Here is a 19,603-nt window from a genome sequence, read left to right as displayed (position 1 = left end):
TTCAGAAGGCTATTTCAGAAAGACTCTGAGGTTCCCCATCAGGAAAAGCCTTCTATCCATAAGGCGAGTTGCCACCAAACCAAGATAACATTCAAGAAAAAGCCTTTGCCCCTCACATGACTCATTAGTTATTGAGGGCAGGTAGCCTTTCTTCCCTCCTCCCTCTGCCACTACTCCACAACCTTGGCTTCTATCTGATTTGCCAGCCTTGTTCTCTACACTATAATGTGGTCAGTGTTTACGGATAAGATAAAGAATAGTTGCTGAAAGAAGAAGGTTTTGTCATGGTTAGGGAGTTAAAAATTATATGCAGGTAATGGGAACAAGAGAACTGCAGGAACACGAATGGACACTACAAATGGATTGCATCTCCAGGCAATGAGATTATACCGTGAGATTGCATTTACACAGCTTTTGTACACTTAAGAAGATTTCTGCATGAAAATATACAAGTTATTAACAAGGCAGCTGAGACCTGGGATTCTCTGAATTCTGAGAGCTGAGCTCTCAGAATTTACTTGCTGCGATATACTACCAATTGCCTCCCCTACAAGTTAACTTGCATTATACTGACAGTCATGCAAAAGAAGCCATCAAGACTTCTGATAATTATTTTCAGGTCTAACTTATTTCTGATAAGAACTACCTGCCATGTAACTACAAATCTGCAGGAGAAATAACCTCAGGAAATTCAACCTTTTCTTTTTATTTTACTTTCTCAAAATCAGTAAATTTGAAAACAACCTCCGAGATCATCAAGTCCAGCCTTTAACCAAATAACACCATGCCCACTTTCTCCCTTTCCTTTGATCAACTGACCAAGTGACAGACTTAAAGTGGGTAAATTACATAATGCTAAACCGCCAAACAAAACAAAAAGTAAATTTTTGTTTTAAAACACAGTAAAAAAAGGAGAAATAACTTAGTATTTTCCCCAACATCCATGTAACATGCAATGCTGCAAACAGACACTCTATATGTAAATTAGAGGGTGAGTGCAATTACTGGAGCAGGAAAGACTACTCAGTATATAAACAACTTGCTGTACTGAGAACAAAAAACATCTCAAAGTAGTTAACATGATGCATGATTGCTTTGATTTCTGATGACACCTGTTGACTACCAGGTAAGTAGTGTTTTAAGTAAGCTTATTTCTATATACTTAATTAGGAGAAAAGTCATCAAGAGTGAAACACTAGGAACAGAGTGATAAATCCTGGCTCCTTCTTTGGGCTGCTGAGTTGCAGTGCAGCGAAGTGCATATTGAAACTGTACATGATTGGTAGCACCTCAGCTTTCAACTCCTCTTCTGAGAAAATTGCTATGGTCACAAAGAAAGCAGTTTGGGAGTATTTTAAATCCTCTTATGGAGCAGAGAGAAATTTTTTCACAAATGATCTGATATATGAAAACTGTCCACATTTACTGATGCTTACCATCCCATACAGAAAAAGTGAACCAAAAAAACAAATGGCATTAAGCTTATTCAACTTTAAAGTTTGTCCTTAAGTAGCCTAGTATACCACTGAATCAACTACATCTCAAAGGTCTCTCTTCTTCTGTCTGCCTTAATGACTGAGAAGAGCTAAAGCTTGACCAAACACAAGTGGCAGACAGAACCAGATGAAACAGAATTGCAGCCTTTCAAACATGAAAGGGGCCACATTGAAGAACTCGGAAAGTTCACTCTGACCAAAGGGATTGCTATATGTTCGTATGCCTGGCACCAAACTTCATTTACTCTCAGGACTATGGCAAGATTCCACTAACGTAACTTAAGAGTCCATGCTTCCTGTCTTTACCTCTGCTATTGCACACCCAGCAGGATGATGGAACGGTAATCCCATTACCTATTTGATACAATCATATCTGCTCAAACAGGTCACCAGATTTTCACATCCGGAAATATCACATGCTCATGATTAACTTAAGCAGCAGCTTGTGTTTTGCAGAAGTTAACTACTTCACAGACGTAAATGCATGTTTTCCACATAAAGCTGCTACAATCTAATATCAAGACTATAACACATAATGAACTTCTGACCTGAGAAAGGGCTAAAATGAAATGCAGCAAATAAAGGGGTCAGATGAGAACAGTTTCAAAGTGACTGCAAAACTCATCTGTATAGCCTACATTGAAAGAATATCAAAAAAAGGGAGTTGGTTACACATCTTACACTAACTGCCCATTTCCATCTTTTTTTCATTACTGTTAAATTCTTACTGCAATCTAAATGATGCACTATTTTCAAACAGTTGACTAGAAGATTTTGTAAAGTGGTATTCAATTGATCATTAACCTATCCCAAATAGTGGTAGCATTTCTACTGTTGCTCATTTTACAGAGAGAGAAGACAAGACTTAGTACATGTAAGCAAACCGTCCTGAACTTTTCACTGTAAGCAGAAAAAAATCCCACCACTAATGTGAGGCCCAGTATTGCCATCAGAGGTGCCAAGCATCTCCATGACCTTTAAGCAGGCTGAACTTCTGAGGAATGTACTTATGTTCAGTCTCATTAGCTTCTCCAAACTGGAGCAAAGAGTGACCAAGATCTTGTGCAAGATCACCAGGCTAAAAGGCAAACTTGTAGAGCTCTCATGCCTTATCCTCTGCTCAGTATAGCTTCTTCTTTTCATCTAGCCAGCACCAGCAGTAACCTCAAGGTGCTCTTCTGAACCAGGTAGCTTTATACCTCAAGGGACCACAACGGCTTAGGCATTATTAATATCCTAGAAAACATGACCTTCAGTGGTAAAAACTTGTGACTATTACTTGAAGTCACCCATCATTCAGACTGAACCATACTAGAATTGGATTTTGTCTACTTTCTGGTAAAAATTGTGCGGCTTATCTTGTCAAGAACTAGTTACCAGCAGATTCTGGGCTGTTTTGTTAGGTAGTAGCAAGAAAACAGACAGCAGTCCTCTGAACTTCCTCTCCCTTTCAATTATAAAGGGAAAACAACCTGGTCACTCCAGTGCTCTGTGACTTACACAAGGATGCACTTCTGTAATGCTCACACAAATAGACTCTAGCTATAGACCAGGCTGGATGCGGCTTGGAGCAACCTGGTCTAGTAGAAGGTGTTCCTGCCCCTGGCAGGTATATTGGAATGAGATAATCTTTAAAATCGTCTCCACCCAAAATATCCTATGGTTTTATAACCCTGAAAGCTGCAGATGTAGTAACAAAGTTGAATAGTGAAAGAGACTCCAAGGATTTGAAGCCTTTACCTATGAAAGAAAGGTAAACAAGCTTCATACACATGAACAAGAAAAAAAAGTAAACAGGGTAAAGGGGGAGACAGGCAAGAATGAGGCTTGAATTACTGAGCAGGGATTGCAGGGATGAAACAGCCTTAAGCTTTGGGCTAGAACTCTAAGAACAGGGCAACACACATTTGTACAGTTATGTGAGGTATGCTGAGTTCACAAGTTTTCAACTCTAATTTGTAGGTCCAAGCCAGTTGCAGTGCAGTTTCCACTGATCACCTACAGTAATTCACAGTGTACACGTACACACAGCCTTCAGGAACAATCTGATCAAATCTGGCTGGACAACATAGCGTGACAAATTCTGTAAGAAGGGAAGGAAGGGAGTCGCAGGCTAGGAGAATAGGGAGGAAGTCCATGTGAGAATGGTCCTCCACCCACCGAAAATGGATGTTAAGAATAAAATACCAGTACCCAAGGGGAGAAAGTGACTTTTTTTTTTCCCTCTGGAGGAAGTCTGATTAATCAAAAAACGTCAATTGATTCATTATATTCTTAGGGTTTTTTTAAGACTAGGCAAAAAAAAAAAAAAAAAAAAAAAAAAAAATCTTACAGGTAATCTTACAAATGGAAGTGATGGGTACCAATCCATCATCTTTTTACAATGTGTGTAACACTGCACTACTGTTCTGCTCTGTGGCTTTTATCACACTGGTAACTTAGAGTTGGGTGCTTAAGCTTGGAGGCCTAAGAAGTCAGATTCTGACTATTTCTAGGTGTCCATGTAGCTTTGGCAGCAAGCTACCTGGTTTTCTTAAAATAGGAGAAAATAATTTATAGCCAAATTAGTGTCTTTTACAACAATTGCCATAAATATTTAAGAACAGCAAAGAATATTATTTTATGTCTAAAAGAAGAGAAACTCTTAAAGTTTCTAACCACTTCAGTGATACTGTACTACCTAGTTCTCAACCAGATGAAGTGCTCACAAAATTTGGCTTAGCTTTCAAAAGCAACTCAAGACAACCTAGACTGTTCTGTCATTCTCTCATCTCTGGCCATCCCCCACTACCCTTCTCTTTCCTAGGCATTTTCACACCAACCTGCCCAAAAAGACAACCCCATGTCCACACAACACTGGTTTTTCAGAGGCACTTGCTCATCTGGGCAACTGTATTACTGTAAGACCTGCTTAAAGGACAGAGTAGGAACATGTAGGCAAGGATGTGGACTAAAGGACAAGGACAGATGGGACAGATCAACTTCAACACCTCATGAAACTGCATCTTGATCAATGGTGCTTTCTTCCCTACAATTTTAAGCAGTACAATGGAATGAACTGTATTTTTAAAACACACCTTAATTAACCCACTTGGCCTCCTTATCTGTGCAAGTGACTGAATATCCACTTGAGGTTCTGTGCAGTCAAACTCATGCTGAATTGCTGTTTCAAGTCCTCCAAGGCAATATTACTCTGTACTCCTATATGGTCCTCAAGCAGACAGTTCTCTTCAACCAAACAAATCAACATCTAGGAACTGGGAGAAAGCCAGGTACCCTTAAGGGACACTACGGCAAATGAGAATATTCCAGCTTGATTATTAACCAAAGTTTTTTATTCATGCTGCAATAAACTCAAAAGTAAGTGTTAAGTAAGACAACCTGTGCTGGACTAACATGAGACTGAGAAGAGTTTGTATGTTTTTCTACGCTTACCCCGAAGAATGTGATCAATACATTCTGCACTTCATATGCTGACAAAGTCAGCTTCATGTTTTGTAAAGAAGTTCAGAGTTTATAGTTTAGTTAGGGAGTGTCAAAAAATAACAATAGCTGTACCAGAGAAATAATGAAACAATCTCCACAAAACACATCAAATTATATCCTCAATTGCAGATGAGCTACTTTTTACAGCTTACATTATAATTAAATAGATGCTACTGTTAATAACCTCACAGAGTCATTTCAAGCTAAACCTATACAGCTGTCAATCACCACAGAGAGCAAGAGAGAATTAAAGTTTTCCTACTTTTACACATGTATTTTTTGCCTTTATTTTCAGACAGGACAACCATGTTTGCTTCACTGTTCATTTTTCAGTGTATAATCTGGGGTGAGGAGGTAGGCAAGAGATTTAAAGAAACTGAGGCCAACCTCAAGCTACTGGAGAGAGTTTGGAAACATCTGTAAAAGATACTGGTTTCTGCAGAAAAGAAGACAGGCTGAAATTCTTTTCCTATCAACAGTCAAGAGAAAGAATCAACATCTTTTAAAACAGGTGGTTCAAAAAAACAGGGAACACAAAAAACTACCAAGAGGAAGAAGAGATTTAAATAATGAGAAAGCATTTAGACTTTTGGCAACCAGAGGTAAAGCGTGTACAAGAGAAAAATCACTGCACTATTTATTTGCAGTAGCTGAGAGAAGTGGGTAGCCCACAGCTTACCTCCTGGCCACTTGAAAGAACTTTATCTTATGTTTCTACACTAAAGAATGTGAAATATTTCTAATACCAGTAAACTGATTGTTCTGATAATGCCAGAAGCTGTGATAGGCTTCAGTAAACAGGATACATGTATTTAAAAGCACGAACAACATTCTAATCTCTCCTACATTTTACTTGCAACTTTATGCTACGTGCATTTTTATTTGTCCTCTAATCTATGATTTGGCCAGCAGAGAAACCAAATCAGCAACTGAGCAAGCTCCTCACCACTTTTTGTTATGCCAGGCAAGGGGACAAGGAAGGCAGGAAGCAAAGGAAACTTCTCTGAGCTTGAACAGCCTCAACACAAGCATGCAATTTTTAGTCCAGTCATTTACTAAGATAGAACTACATCATATTCCAGTTTCTCTGCATTCAGCAGTCTGCTACATGGGAGCACTAGTTCAGTTATCTATAGTCACGATCAATTACAGGTCAAAACACTTGTTTAAAAACATTTGCACGGACAAGTGTATTTCCCCTTGTATCTACATTTCAATTTAAAAAATGGACTGTTACAAGCACCAAATACACGTTATTCTAAAGCCCATGCAATTGTTTCTCCTGTGAGCACTTAGAGAAGTGCAAATGCAAATTAAAAAAATGTAGAAACAAGACAGTCATATATCCTCTCCTGCTCTATTACTCAGAGAAGCATACACCAGACAAGTGAGCCAACAGCAAGTCACAAGCAAAGACTGTGCCCTGGGCTCTGCTTTGGTCAGAGGGAAGAGAAGGCTGAAGCTGGCCAAGGGATGGACACACACCTGGAAGTCATTAGCAGTACACCCAGTGCAGCAGAGGCCAACTGCCCCATTACTGACAGACGTGAAAACATTTAAGACCTCAGACTAACAGCTAAAAAACTGGAGGCAGAGGCAGAGAGGAGATGAAACAGAAGAGGTCAGCAGTTCCTTGCATTGCAGTGCTGCTCAGCAGGTGAAGAAGAGTCCAACTGGCTGCAGCCATAGTAAGTGACTTCTCCCACTACAACCCTTCCTGTGTAGGGGAAATTAAATATTTAATCACTGTTTGCATTATGTGCTCAGCATCAAATTCTGTTGAAGGCTTTGACGGTACTGTATAGAGATTTTAAAACAATGTATGTGCCCCCAAAGATGTAGATTTCTGCAGGCAATCTACCTAAATCACAGAGCTTACAGACCAGGAGAGCAAAACGGTCAAAAAACAGAACAGCCAAGGTCAGCTACTTGGCAAGACAGGGAGGGATTTGCTTTTTTTAATGCAGGTGATACCAACTCTGAATGTCATTCAAGACTACTTCTCCTTTAAACTCTAGAAGTTGTAACTATTTTCCCATTTTAATCTTTGTTTTGTGGGAGTGCACAACAGGAGGCTTTCAGAGTATTTCACCTATAACTACACACCCTAACTTGAAATACCATTCAGTCTCTAGAAATATAATAGGCAATTAGTTGTCAGGAATTTAAATGCTCGTTTTCCAATGAGTCCTACAAGCATAGCAGTACTTTATTTAAACAGTCTTTAACAAAGTCAGCAGTGCTACAGAGGGACTCAGAATTTCCATGACATTGTATACCCTGTCATACACCACAACGTCACTTTACACGGTACACATTGCTGCATGCAACCATGTTTAAGAGAACAGAACTTCTTTTGCATGTCAGACTGAAACTTGTAGTGTCTAATGGTACATTGTAAGAACATAAACTATATAGAAAGTGCAATCTAAACAGATTTTAAAAGGAAAACTGACCGTACCCTATATATTCTTGAGCTGTCAGAGCAGTTTTCTTTTGTACTGATTCAGGAGACTGCCCAAAACATCCATTACTTCAGAATCTGGAAAGAATACTTATACACTGCTCTTGACACTTGAATAAAATTAATAATGCCAAAGCATAGGAAATCTTACACACAGACACTAATAGATCATGTGCTGCTTTCCATTTATAGTAGAAGTTATCGGTATTAGATTTGTGATCTCAGTTTCTATGTATTAAGGGATATAATTTTCTAGTGTTGATAACTGGACTCTTACATTTAAAGAAGAGATGGGAAGAATGAAAACAGTCTGCAAGCAGAAACAGTGACTTGACTTCCATTCCCAGGATCTCCACTAGTGTTAGAGCCAGCCATCACACTGGCTTGGAGTATTTTAGCTGAATGGTAGTACTGCAGCACAGGCTTTCCCACCAACATAAAAGTGAAGCCCAGTTTCCACAAGTCAGTAAAAAAGTACAAAAAACTCATTCAATGGAACACCAAGGAAAGGAGACACTAAGTAAAACAATGACTAAGATGATTTTTGGAACTTAATAGAGAATAGTTTTTGACTATTTGACAGGCTCAATCTCACTGTCTGCCTTCTGTACCCCTTAAGGGCCATTAGCTTGCTGCACAACAGAAATTTTCCCTGGTTATAATTAGCAATTTAGTCTCTCAGGTTTCTCCACCATCAGCTTCCAAACCATCCCTCCAGCTTAAGATAAGCACAGTTCATTGCCCTTCCATGCCTCAAAACAAGGCAGACAAATTTAGATATAAGCATTTTCCTTACCATCCCAGTACTCCAGTTTCAGAAAACATTGCACCGATTGCTTAGTTTCACTGAGTTATATAAGACTTTTTGGCAATAACAGAACTAAGTTAAACAGACAAAAATGAACTAATATTGAGGTTAAAATGTCACTGTATTCTAAAAGAGGCAGAAGCCACCTGAGATGCTGAAATTTGATACATAATTCTATACTAAGGCAAAAACTGAGCATAATTCCTGTTTGGTACAGTTTTCTCCTTTCCTGGGAAAGAGATCACAAAAAACTGTGACCATTCTTCCCGACCAGGCATGACTAAGTAACAAATTGAAGCTACCTTATGAGATCCAAGGAAACACCACATAGCTCCTCTGAAACCTGCATATTTAGCAGAGGCAGACAAAGGAGAGGAGGCACTAAAATCTAGGCTATGTCTAGAAAACCCATTGTTTCCTCAGCAGCATCACTGAAATAAGGGTATACTGATATGGCTCATCCATACCTTTGGTTTCATTTAGCAGTATCTGATAGACAGACATTCCAAAATGGGTATCCTTATCTGACATACCTGTATTTCCTAATTTAAAATTTTAAAAATCCTTCATTTTCCTACTGCCAAATATCAAGACACCACATGAATGAGAGATGCCAAAACTGAGTTGAAGTATGATACAAGTAAAACTGAAGTGCTTTCCCAAACTTCTGAGTCACACTGCTTCTTAGTCATAGCTTTTTAAAGACAAATCAGTAAAGTCTGTAACAGAGCAAAAGCAGCCTGTTCTTGTACTGGTCATTTCCACAAACGCAATGTGGTAACAGAGTGTTTGCTAAGTGCACTAGAAGGTTTCAAAATTATCTTTCTATATCATAATTTGCTAAAGAAGCCTATTTGGGTCAATTTTTGGCTTCCAACAAACAAGCAGTCTTGATTTTAACAGCTGTATCTGACTGTATTGGAAGGATTAATGCACCAGAGAATCTGGTAAAAATAGAGCCAAAACCACAATGCAGGCTTATTCTGTACTGTTGGGGAGGATGAAACTAGAAAGCCTTATAAACATGACTGCTTAGATTTTGAGAATATGAAACCCATACATGAGACAGAATTGAAAGCAAGTTTCAATGTCTGAGATGTCCTAGTTACTGAATGTCTGGAAAACAATTATATGGCCAGCTGAAGGTAATCCCCCCTTGGTTAAACAATGTCCCTTACCTACAGCTAGGTCCAAAGGTCAAATGGGACGTTCTGTCTCACCACCCAATGCATGGTTCATCCCACACCTGTACCCCTCCCCTGAAGTATCAGGTATCTGTAACCCCATTGCCCCAAGTCTTGTTCCAGCCCACCTTGAAGCCCCCTGATAAGGGGGCTGAGAGAGTGGATCGGCCTCTTGCGACTTCCTCCCAGGGACCTTCCTCTTGGGATTTCCACTCCCTACCTCTCCCTTCCCCCACTCCCTGGGGCTTGCCACGAATTGCACCTGGCAACTCCAAGCTAGGCCCCATACCCTTTATAACAAACCATATCTTCTAAAACCTAACTTCAGAGATCTCTTGTCCACGTTCCATCCAAACCAGTCCAGCAAAGCAATATCTACACTGTACCTCTGAGATCAGTCCCATAACTTGAAAAAGGAAAATTCTTCCCAGAAAGTGGGTCAAGTCATTAGTAGTCAATTGTTAAACAAGAAGAAACAGGCATCCGATTCTTAATATAAGGACGATTTTTTTTAATTGCAGGATTGAACTATTCTGGCTAGTAAATTGCTTATAAGTCTACTCACAGGCAGGACGGAGAAATTTATTGTTACAGCTGAAGTATCTGTTTTAGTGGAAGGTGTTCCTATTCATGACAGGGATGCTGGCCTTTAAGGTCCCTTCCAACATTCTCTGATTCTACAGTTAGTGTTTCCTGATGTAGTGGCAATAATATAGATTAGAAAAAAACCAACAAATTAACAACCAAAACAGTTTTACAAAGTATCCTAAGGAAACCTCGCTTCTTCAAAATAGCTTTAAATGGTTTTAAATCTAGTCATAAAACTAGCTGTTTGCTAGTCATCCATTATCTGAATTTCTTAGTGTCTGCAGATTTTTCAGTTGTTTTCAATCAACAATTTTACCTGAATAAAACCCAAGAATTACGAGCTCCTTTTGCAGGATGGAATAAGGAAGAGAAGCACCCCCACCAAACCAAGCAGATATAGCAATAAATCAAGCTCATTTTAAAGCCATATTTCTGCGGGTGGCATATCTTGCCAGTAGGTTTCTATGCAATTCTGTTCAGCACTTTTTTTTCTTTTTATCCTCCAACCAAGGTGAGTTTATTTTAATTCTCTTGGACTAATTCTGGAAAGAGGATTATCAATTGTTGGGGATAGTAAATCCAAGTCAGTTGGCATACTACAAGGCTCAAGTTCTCTTCTCACTGGGTACTTTCAAGAGTTGGGTCACCTTCCTTGTGCTACCTGCCTTCCACTGCTTCAACACAGTCACAGACAAAGGATTATCACAGCTTTATCCCCTCATCAGCATCTGGTCAGCAACACTGCTCCTACATAAAACTATGCAGTAGCAGGCAATCAGTAATGAACTCCTTATCTTCCCCCACCAGGGCTGTGACTGCGCAGCCTTCAGACCAAGCTGCTTTCGGTCAGTATCAGCGTGTACTGCCTAACTCTTTAAAACCAGGAAGAATGTTGCATCAGCTCACAACAACATAACAGCGTAAACAAGCACTCCAGCAGTATAGAGGGGAGGCAGGATTTCTTCAGCTACGAGAGATTAGCTATTTTGTATTTTAATTTTAGTGTGATACTTAATTTTCTACAGAGAATGTCAGAAGCCCTTTCCCCTCCCATTCCCTTATGCAAAGGTCACCGCCCTCGCGTAAGAAAGCGGCAGGAGCCCTTCTGACTGTTTAAGGCTAAGGAAAAAAATCACCAGGACTCAAGCAGCTGGTAAGGAACCCAAGAGCTGATAAGCATCTTGCTCTACAATGCCAAGAGAAAATAATATAGTCCTGAGTTCATGACTTAGCTCTTGGGAAGGCACTGAAAGGTGAACTAGGATTCACCCATTGCTGCAAAAAAGTAAGTGCAAGAACTTCTGGTTTTGAGTCAGAAGTTAGTACAAGATACACAACAGCAAAACCTGGCAGAACAAGAACCAGACTGCTGACTTTGAATAGTGTTCATTAACTAATTGAACTATTACCTAAAGTTTTTCTGCAGACTTCTGACCAAGACAGAGCAAGTCTTTGGTATAGCATCTTTCTTTATGTTGGACAAAATAAAAAGTGACTGTTGCAAAGAAGAAAGCACAGCAGGACAGGAAAGATTTTCCCAGTTTCAGGTAACACATATGTTTCCAATTAACTGAGAGTGTCAACATATTAAGTACCAGGTCATGGTACCTGGTGGATAGTGCCACTGAAGACAAACTGCTCTTTCACATGTACCTGTTACATCTTTACAATGTATTCATGGACTACAAAAAGTATTTAGCACCCACATGATGTGGAAAATAAGAATGGCGACACACATGTCAGTGAGTCACAAATAATAGCAGAGGAGGTTTTATTTAAACTAGGGCAATCAGGAAGTGCTAACCCACAAAGAAGGAGCCTTCCCTGACTGAACAGCAATACCTTAATTGTCACCGAGACTGCAGCCTTCAGCAACAGCACGAGTAAACACTCCCAAGAGAGAAGAACAACACTGAAAGCAAAACATTGCGCAGGGTGGTCCAGCCATCTCACCCCCACAGATCACACCCTGCAAAAGCAGACTCACTGTGCCCTAAATACATGCATCTGCTGTTTAGCATGCCATGTATCACAAAACATTCCAGCAGTCTCTAAACAGCAAGCTGAAAGATGTGAGTGCTTGCTATCACTGGGTTCAGTTCACGTGTCTTTCTGTTTGGAAGGACTGGAAGTCCTTCCCTTACTCAGAAGTAGTTCCATTTAAAAAAAAAAAAAAAAAAAAATCATCATCATCATGTATAAGTAAAACTGCCAGAGTTTCACCTTCCCCACAGTCACAGGGTAGGACATGGAGAGGAAGAAAAAACACGAAATCCCTGCACAAACATATTCCACTGGAGTTTTAAATTTAAGTAATTCTTTACTATTTCCAATATAGTGCAGAAAAGTGAAATAGAGCAGCAACGGTTGACTTCTTTAGAAGGCTTCAGTTTTTCTAATCTTGGGTTGGATATATTCTTGCATTACATATTGACAAGTACCAGCAATCACATACTGACAAGCACACTCCCCAATGACTTATAACAGCTTGTCAGTAATTGCATAGTCAGGTAAGGGACTAAAGAAATACAGTTGTGTTGTTATGCACCTCTGTGCTCAAGTTAGGTATGAATTTCAACAAGTACGGACCAGATGAAAGTCACCCCAGAGCTGTGACAGAAAGTGTTTTCCTTATGGTTCCAGTCACCTCTGCAGAGCTTCCTTTAATCTGACTTGGCCTTTGTGAGAGTCTGATCTAAAGATAAATGTATTTAGCAGTTCTACCACTGATTGCAGGAATATTGCCATGTGTTTCCCAACTTTGTTCTTTAAGTGTTGTTTACCTGCCTTAATGAAAAAGGAGCCTGATTTGCAATCAAACAATAGACCTGTAAGAGTGGCAGAGTGTCTACATATGTAGTGCCTAATGAAAATACCAGCTGCAAGCTAACTAATTAAGCTATTCTAATAAGCTGTCATTTTTTGCATGACAGTTTGCAAGTGTAATAAACCATAAGAACCAAGCCTCAATACATATCTGTGTAAAATGGTTTTCCTACTGTCTAGAATGCCAATCTCCGCCATGATATAAAACTCTATCAGAAAACCTGTGAGAGACAGGCAACAGAAGTACAAGGGAGAATGAAATCCTGCCGTCCAGGCCACTCATGCTTTCCAGTGCCAGAAACAGCTGAGCACTGTCCACCAGAGCTCGGGGAGTAAGGGAGGTGCTGCCTGCAGCACTGCAGAGCTGCATGCGGACATGCAGCACACACACACCCGGCACTGCAGATCAGCGCACACAGAATGCAGATACAGCCTCCTCACACTGTCTGGGGACAGATACTGCAGAAACCTGCAGCTTTTGCTTTTTTTAGATTGCAGAATATAAAGCTACTTTAATGCACCAGTGTTATTTTTAGGAGAGAACTATCATGCTGATAAGAGGGAAGGAGTTATTTTCTGAGGGCAACAAAGACCACTTTCCCTGAATTCTCTCTCCTTTAGTGAGTAAAAAGGCAGAGAAGGGAGAGATCTTTCTTAAGAACAATTAAAAGAAACTTAGATTCAAATTTTAGGCAACCAAATTGGGCTAATGATTTTGTGGGGGGAGATGTTTTTACTTCCTACTTTTTTCCCCTCTCCCACTTGCTCCTCTTTGATGTCTTTTTTATTCTCTTACCTCAGCTCATCTTAAACATGTCACACCTTTCAATAAATCCATCTAAATCACAGAGACACACACACACAAAAATCAGAGGATAGCTCTTTTTCCCCTTCCCTTTCTTTTGAAAAACTTATGCTGGGAAAGTTCAAACCACACAAAAACGGCTCGACTAAACCAGGAGCGAGTAAGTCAAACACACAGTCAGAATCACCTGCTGCCACTGCAGCGAGTTGATGGGTGCCTCACATCAGTGCAACTTCAAGTAGTATGCTTGGATATCACTTGGGCTTCAAGTCTCATTGTTACTGAGACAATTAAATTAATTTTTCTTCCCCATCGCCACTTACTCTGGAGAAGGTATAAACAGGAAAAAGAGGAGAAAGAAGAAAAGCTCTGCATCAAGTGACAAGAGTTATCGTGGGGATTCTGAGGATACTACTGGTATCCCTTTTTGTGCTAGCGTGGGCTACCACACCAAGACTGAGGGTTCAGTCCTCAACCGAAACTGGTCTTCATAGTTTTTAAGCCTTCAGTTCTGTTGGAGGCCTTGTGGTCTCATAGGTATCATTTATCTATACTGGCAAGTTATTTTATCTGGGCAGTTACCTGTGTCATTTGAGCAGATACCAAAGTGCATGGGCAGGGGGAAGGGCTGAGGAAAAGTGAGAGTTAAAAGTCCACAATCAAGAGGAACTATTCTTTTTACAGTAAAAAAAATTAAACAGCCATTAGAGACAGGTAAGACCTTTGTTCTTGTAAGGCCCTGTCTCAGCCACATGAGACAGAAGAAAAAGAGAACTTGGTCCTACCTCCAGTATCTTTCCCACCCTGCAAATATCTTTTTGTCTCAGCTAGAGTTTCACTGAAACCTGCAACTCAATGTGTTTAAAGTTGCAGGTGTCAGAGAACTTCATATCATACACTGCCTACATTTTTCAGACTTTTCAGGAAGTAAACAAGCCCAAAAGAAAATAAAAAGTCTGGCAACCCTCCAGCACACTGAGGCACCAGATAAGTGCATCTGTGATCCAAATGCTACACAGGGTGAGGAGGAGAGAAGGGAAAGGTGTGTAAATCGATATTACACTGCAGAGCAAGGTCAAAACCTACCATCCCAGTTTGGAACAGCCATAGGGAGAAACCTTCACCCTTTCAGGTGAATGACCCTCAAGTTACATGCTTCCGCAGTCTTACTTTCAATATATTTTGCTTTCCTTGATTACTCAAGATTACTTATAATACGCCCATACGCTTCATACAGACCAAACCACAGGCACAGTGCAAAATTTTTTACTAATTTTCAAGATTTTTGTAATGACCATTATCCAGACAGACAAAACTGCCTCACTCATCATAAAGACAGCATGAAAGTTCAAGCCTCACAATAGCACAGTTTGATAAAACTTCTGATCTGAATAAAGATTGCTCCCAGTGGATCACGTGGATCCACTATCATTTTGCAAAAGCTTTCTCCTGTAACACTACCTCAGAGCAACGCATCATTCATTGTAATTTTGCTTTATAATTTTGCTTTTTAGCTACAGGTACCATTGCTATTTGAAGTATCCACAAAGAGAAAAACGTCGTTCATTATGTATGTACTGATGCTACAAACATCAGCCAAAAAATTCAGCCAATCAGGAATTCACGAGCTAAGCCTGAATACTATCCACTGAACATGACAAGAAAGTGCTTAGATTACCGAAGTACTGACATTATTTGCTTAAGAAGCAAACATCCAAAATTAGCACTTCCTAAGAATGACCAAGAAGTACATCTCCAGAGAGTAAAGACACTTCCTTAGGCTCCCAACACTGAGAGGTGTCACTTCTTTACTACGTGAAACTGCCCCTTCTCTGATCGATAAATGACATCGTTGCCCTTTACACTGTCTCATTACATAAACGAAATGAGTTAATACAAATTGGCAGGGCATTAAGTAGTTTCAGTAGAGACTGAAATGGAAGAAAGTAACACTGGGAACGCGCTGATATTTGGGCTGGCCAGGACAAGCATTGCAGCGCTGTGGCAGTGTGCTGAGGCTGTGTCGGTTCAACCCCTGGCCGTCACCGAGGCACGGCTCCTGCCCCAACATCGGTCTCTCCCTGCTGCACAGGGACACGAGGGCGCAGACACCGCGCTCCGAAGCCCCATTTCGCTTCCAGCCTACAGCTACGGCGGTGGCCCGGTGCCACCGAGACCGCGCTCGACTGAGCCTTACGGCAAGCCCCTGCCCAGCTGCACCGTCGTGCACCGCCGCGGCACCCCGAGCACCGCCGAGCCTCCGCAGGACCCTGGAGGGATGAGGCGTGTTTCCGTGATGACGGCCCCTTCCAGGACAGCTCCCCGACCCGCTCGGGATAACACACCCCAGGCTGCAGGTATCTATCAGGCATCTACCTCTCCAGCACCGGCTTTTGCCACAACCGGTTTTCATCCCACAGAGGTTAGGGAAGGAAGAGCAAGGACATCAGAGAGAAGAGGGAGTTCCAGATGTCAGTGGATAAGCTGCAGCGGCTCCCTCCCACCCCTCCCCGGGGCTTTCCCTTCCCCTCCCGGCCCGCGGCAGCGATCGGATCCCCCCCGTGCGGGAGCGGGGCGGGAGGCGGGGGAGCGGGCGAGGGGCGGCAGGCACGGCGGGGGCTGCGGCCCGGCGGGAGCCCCGCTCCGGGTGGTGCCGGCGCGGCAAGGCGGGGAGGGGGAGGCGAGCATGCGATCGGCGCGGTGCCGTGCGGGGGCGGGGGGGGGGGGGCAGCGCGGCGCCCCGGGGGCGGCTCCCCCCGCTCCTCCGCGGCCCCCCGACCTACCCAGCAGCACGCAGAGCACGTCCAGCGCCACGAAGGGCAGCCGCGTTCTGTCAAACATGCTGGCGGCGCCCGGCGCGGTGACAGCCTCGGCCCGAGGGGCGGGAGCGCGGCGCAGGCGGCAGGGAGGGGCTCCAGGCGAGGCGCTCCGAGGGAACGGCCCCCCCGCGCTCCCGGCACCGCTGAGGAGCCGCCGCCGCCCGCACTGCGCTACTGCCGCCGCCGCGGCCCCCGCGCGCCTTTAAGGCCGGGCGCGGGCGGCGGGGCCGGGCGGGAAGGGCGGGAGACGGCGGCGCCTCGCACCGCCCTCAGCGGCGAGCGCCAATGGCGCCGCGCTACGCGCCCTGCCGCGCCGCACCGAGCGCGGCCCGCGGGAGGCTCGGCCGCCACCCGCCCTCACCTGCCGGCCCGGCCCGGCCCCGGGGGCACACAGCCCGTGGCTGGGAGCTGGGAGGGGGAGGGAGAGGGTCGGTCCTCCGCGGAGAACAGGGGGAGATTCTTGTTGTTGTTATTATTATTGTTATTACAGAGGGAAAAAGCTGTTTCCACCTCTGGAATCACAGAATCCTGCGGGTTGGAAGGGACCACAGTGATTCATCTGGTCCAGCCTCCCTGCTCAAGCACCAAGGAACCTCGTTCTTTCCCCTTGGCTCGCGCCCCTTTTTAGATACTTGTAGACAGTGACGAGTTCCCCTCTTGGTTGTCTCTCTCCGGGCTGAACAGGCTCAACTCTCAGTCTTTCCACGTGAGAGAGATGCTCCAGTTCCCTAGTCACTTTTGTTGCCCTCTCCTGGACCTGTTCCAGGAGCACCATGTCTCTCTTGTGCTGGGCAGCTTAGAACTAGACCACCTACTCCAGATGTGACCTCACCAGGACTGAGTAGAGGGGCTGGAAGAGTGCTGGAAAAGTGGAGGTGGGGTGGGGGGGAATATATATATATATATATACACACACACACACACACACACACACACACACACGTACAGCTGGAAGCTTTTTAATCTTTTTCCTTGTTAAAATATTTTCTTTGGAAAGAATACACTTACCAACAGGAAGAAAATGTTTTCTGCATAACCACGTTTTCATTTTAGCATCATTAATGACAAACCAGACAATTTTATTCACCAGTGTTAGGGTTGTTGGACACAAACGTGTAGCCCCTGCTACAGAGCACATCTGTGTTTTGTTCAGGGCAATTGCAGGTGGGATGAGTGGCGCTTCCCACAAAGGAACAGACATAAGCTTTTCTGCCATTTCTTATGTATTCCACTCCCAAATTCTGTTAACAGCTTCACTTTGTACAACATCCTAACAGCTAAGTAACAGGTTTGAAGGTTCAACAAGAGAGACAAGTTCTTGAGGTGGAAGTGCCTCACTGAGTATGTTGTATCTCCAACTGTGCTGCCTAAAAAGGCACATAAAGTAGTTCCACACAGAATATATAAGGAAGCTCTCTACAGAGTTGCCTGTACAGGAGATCCCAATTTTATCTCAATGCCTAAGCATCATCCCAGCTACATGTCAAAATGGACTGTTCTAGATATTAAAACTACCATTGATTTATCTTTAAGTGTAAATTAAAGAGTACATTTTCCTTTGCAAGTGTGCTGGGATGGTTTCATAAATGTAGAAATTCCTGTTGTCTTAAAATGCATGAAGTAATGAAACAAATTGGAGCACAACCTGGCAATGAGGAGAACTGGGCTTATCTTCGTGAGAACTGCTGCTGAAAGAAAGGTGTGCAATCTGCTCTGCTCCTCACAAAGTGGGGAATTGTTCATAAGGTCTTAAATCAGGAGTAGATAACATCCCCAAAATTGCAAGATGGTTAGAAAAACCAGAGGACAAGCAATGCAAACATTTCACACACAATTGCCATAATTGCTTTCTTCAACCCAAAAGCATCAGGCTAATCTCGTTCAGGCTAAACTGCAAACAGCCCCCTTGATCCACACCCCTGTGCAGTAAATTAGAGACCTGAGAGATTGCACTAATTGAAATGGATCTCTTCCCAGAAGAATGTGAGCAAGATAACGATTAGACTTTAAAACACCTGGAAATTGGGTCTCAGCACAGCACTCACTGACAGAAATTAATCACGCTTTATTGTCTTGCAGTTTCTACATCTCTGTTTCACCCTTGAGATGTAGCTTGCCTGAGGGAAGAGGCGTCTCCGCAATCTTCTACTAGAATTCAGGAAAAAAAGCAGTCACTGGTTCCTCTCCAAATTTGCCATTGCACAAGGGCTATGAGCCTTGCTGTTGCAACTTTATTCCCACCACTTGGCTTGCTAGGTCTTGGAAAACCCCAGCTGAGCATAGTTTGGGGGTTTGGGTAGCAGTGCACAGTTCTAGGCTCTCAGGAGGTTTTCTGGGCCTTCTTATGCCCAGGAAAGGCAGGTATTAACCATGGAAGCATGCCAACCTAAGCACTTCCAGCCTGAAGTAGTACTCAGATTAACAAAACCCTACGTTTACATGGGATCTGTGTTAGCATAAGTACTGGCATCTTCAGATATGTTGTTATTCCACACAAAAAGGATGTTGTGGTGTAAAATGAAGAAAGAGTAAAAAACCAAAGCCTGCATATTTTAGTACCTTTAACAAATAAAAGGGTGTCTGCAGTAGCAACAAATCCCAGAGTGGCAGAAATGTTAAACTGATGTCTCTTGATTAGAGAGGATCTGCAGCAGTATATTTCAGAGGGGATGGATGTGGGTTGATTATAAACAATAGAAAATCATATTCAGCATTAGTTGGAGATTCGGGGTTTTTAACTATACAACACAAATACCAGAGTCTCCAAGTTTCAGTTTCTCCTGATACTGTGAGAGCTTTGTAGTGTCACTGAGCTTCATGGTATTTTTACCGCGTAGGCTTTGTTTGGTCCCTCACAGCAAAGCGCTAACTATTGCCACTGCTCTTAGCCACTGTAGTGACCCAGTGAGATCAAGTCAGAGCCACGCATAAGCTTAACAAATTACTAATTTCTGGACACAAGTAAAAATGAAGGCAGCAGACAAAGCTCATTATTTATATTGTCTCATATCCCTTAACGAGATTTACATGTTGAGTTAGTCTTAATATTACTCTTTAGAATTTAGATTCTTCAGAGTATCTTCCCCTCTCACCCATTCTCTTGTTTAGTATGGTTATTTAGTTGGTT

At 42.5% G+C, this 19,603-nt stretch overlaps 1 protein-coding gene across 1 annotated transcript in view; it reads right to left on the bottom strand.

Annotated features, from left to right (window-relative positions):
- The window catches only part of PLPP1 (phospholipid phosphatase 1), a 63,695-nt gene extending 47,106 nt beyond the window's left edge, over window positions 1–16,589 (bottom strand). Inside the window, exon 1 of the mRNA XM_040089809.1 lies at window positions 16,441–16,589. Coding sequence (XP_039945743.1) covers window positions 16,441–16,498 — 58 coding nt within the window. The 5' untranslated portion in view covers window positions 16,499–16,589. The remainder of the gene's footprint in view (window positions 1–16,440) is intronic.
- Between the last annotated feature and the right edge of the window lie 3,014 nt (window positions 16,590–19,603).

Source organism: Hirundo rustica, chromosome Z, assembly GCF_015227805.2.
Source record: "Hirundo rustica isolate bHirRus1 chromosome Z, bHirRus1.pri.v3, whole genome shotgun sequence".
In the NCBI taxonomy this organism is placed as follows: Eukaryota; Metazoa; Chordata; class Aves; order Passeriformes; family Hirundinidae; genus Hirundo; species Hirundo rustica.
The sequence above is the reverse complement of the archived record's forward strand: the minus strand, read 5'-3'. Positions and strand labels throughout refer to the sequence as shown.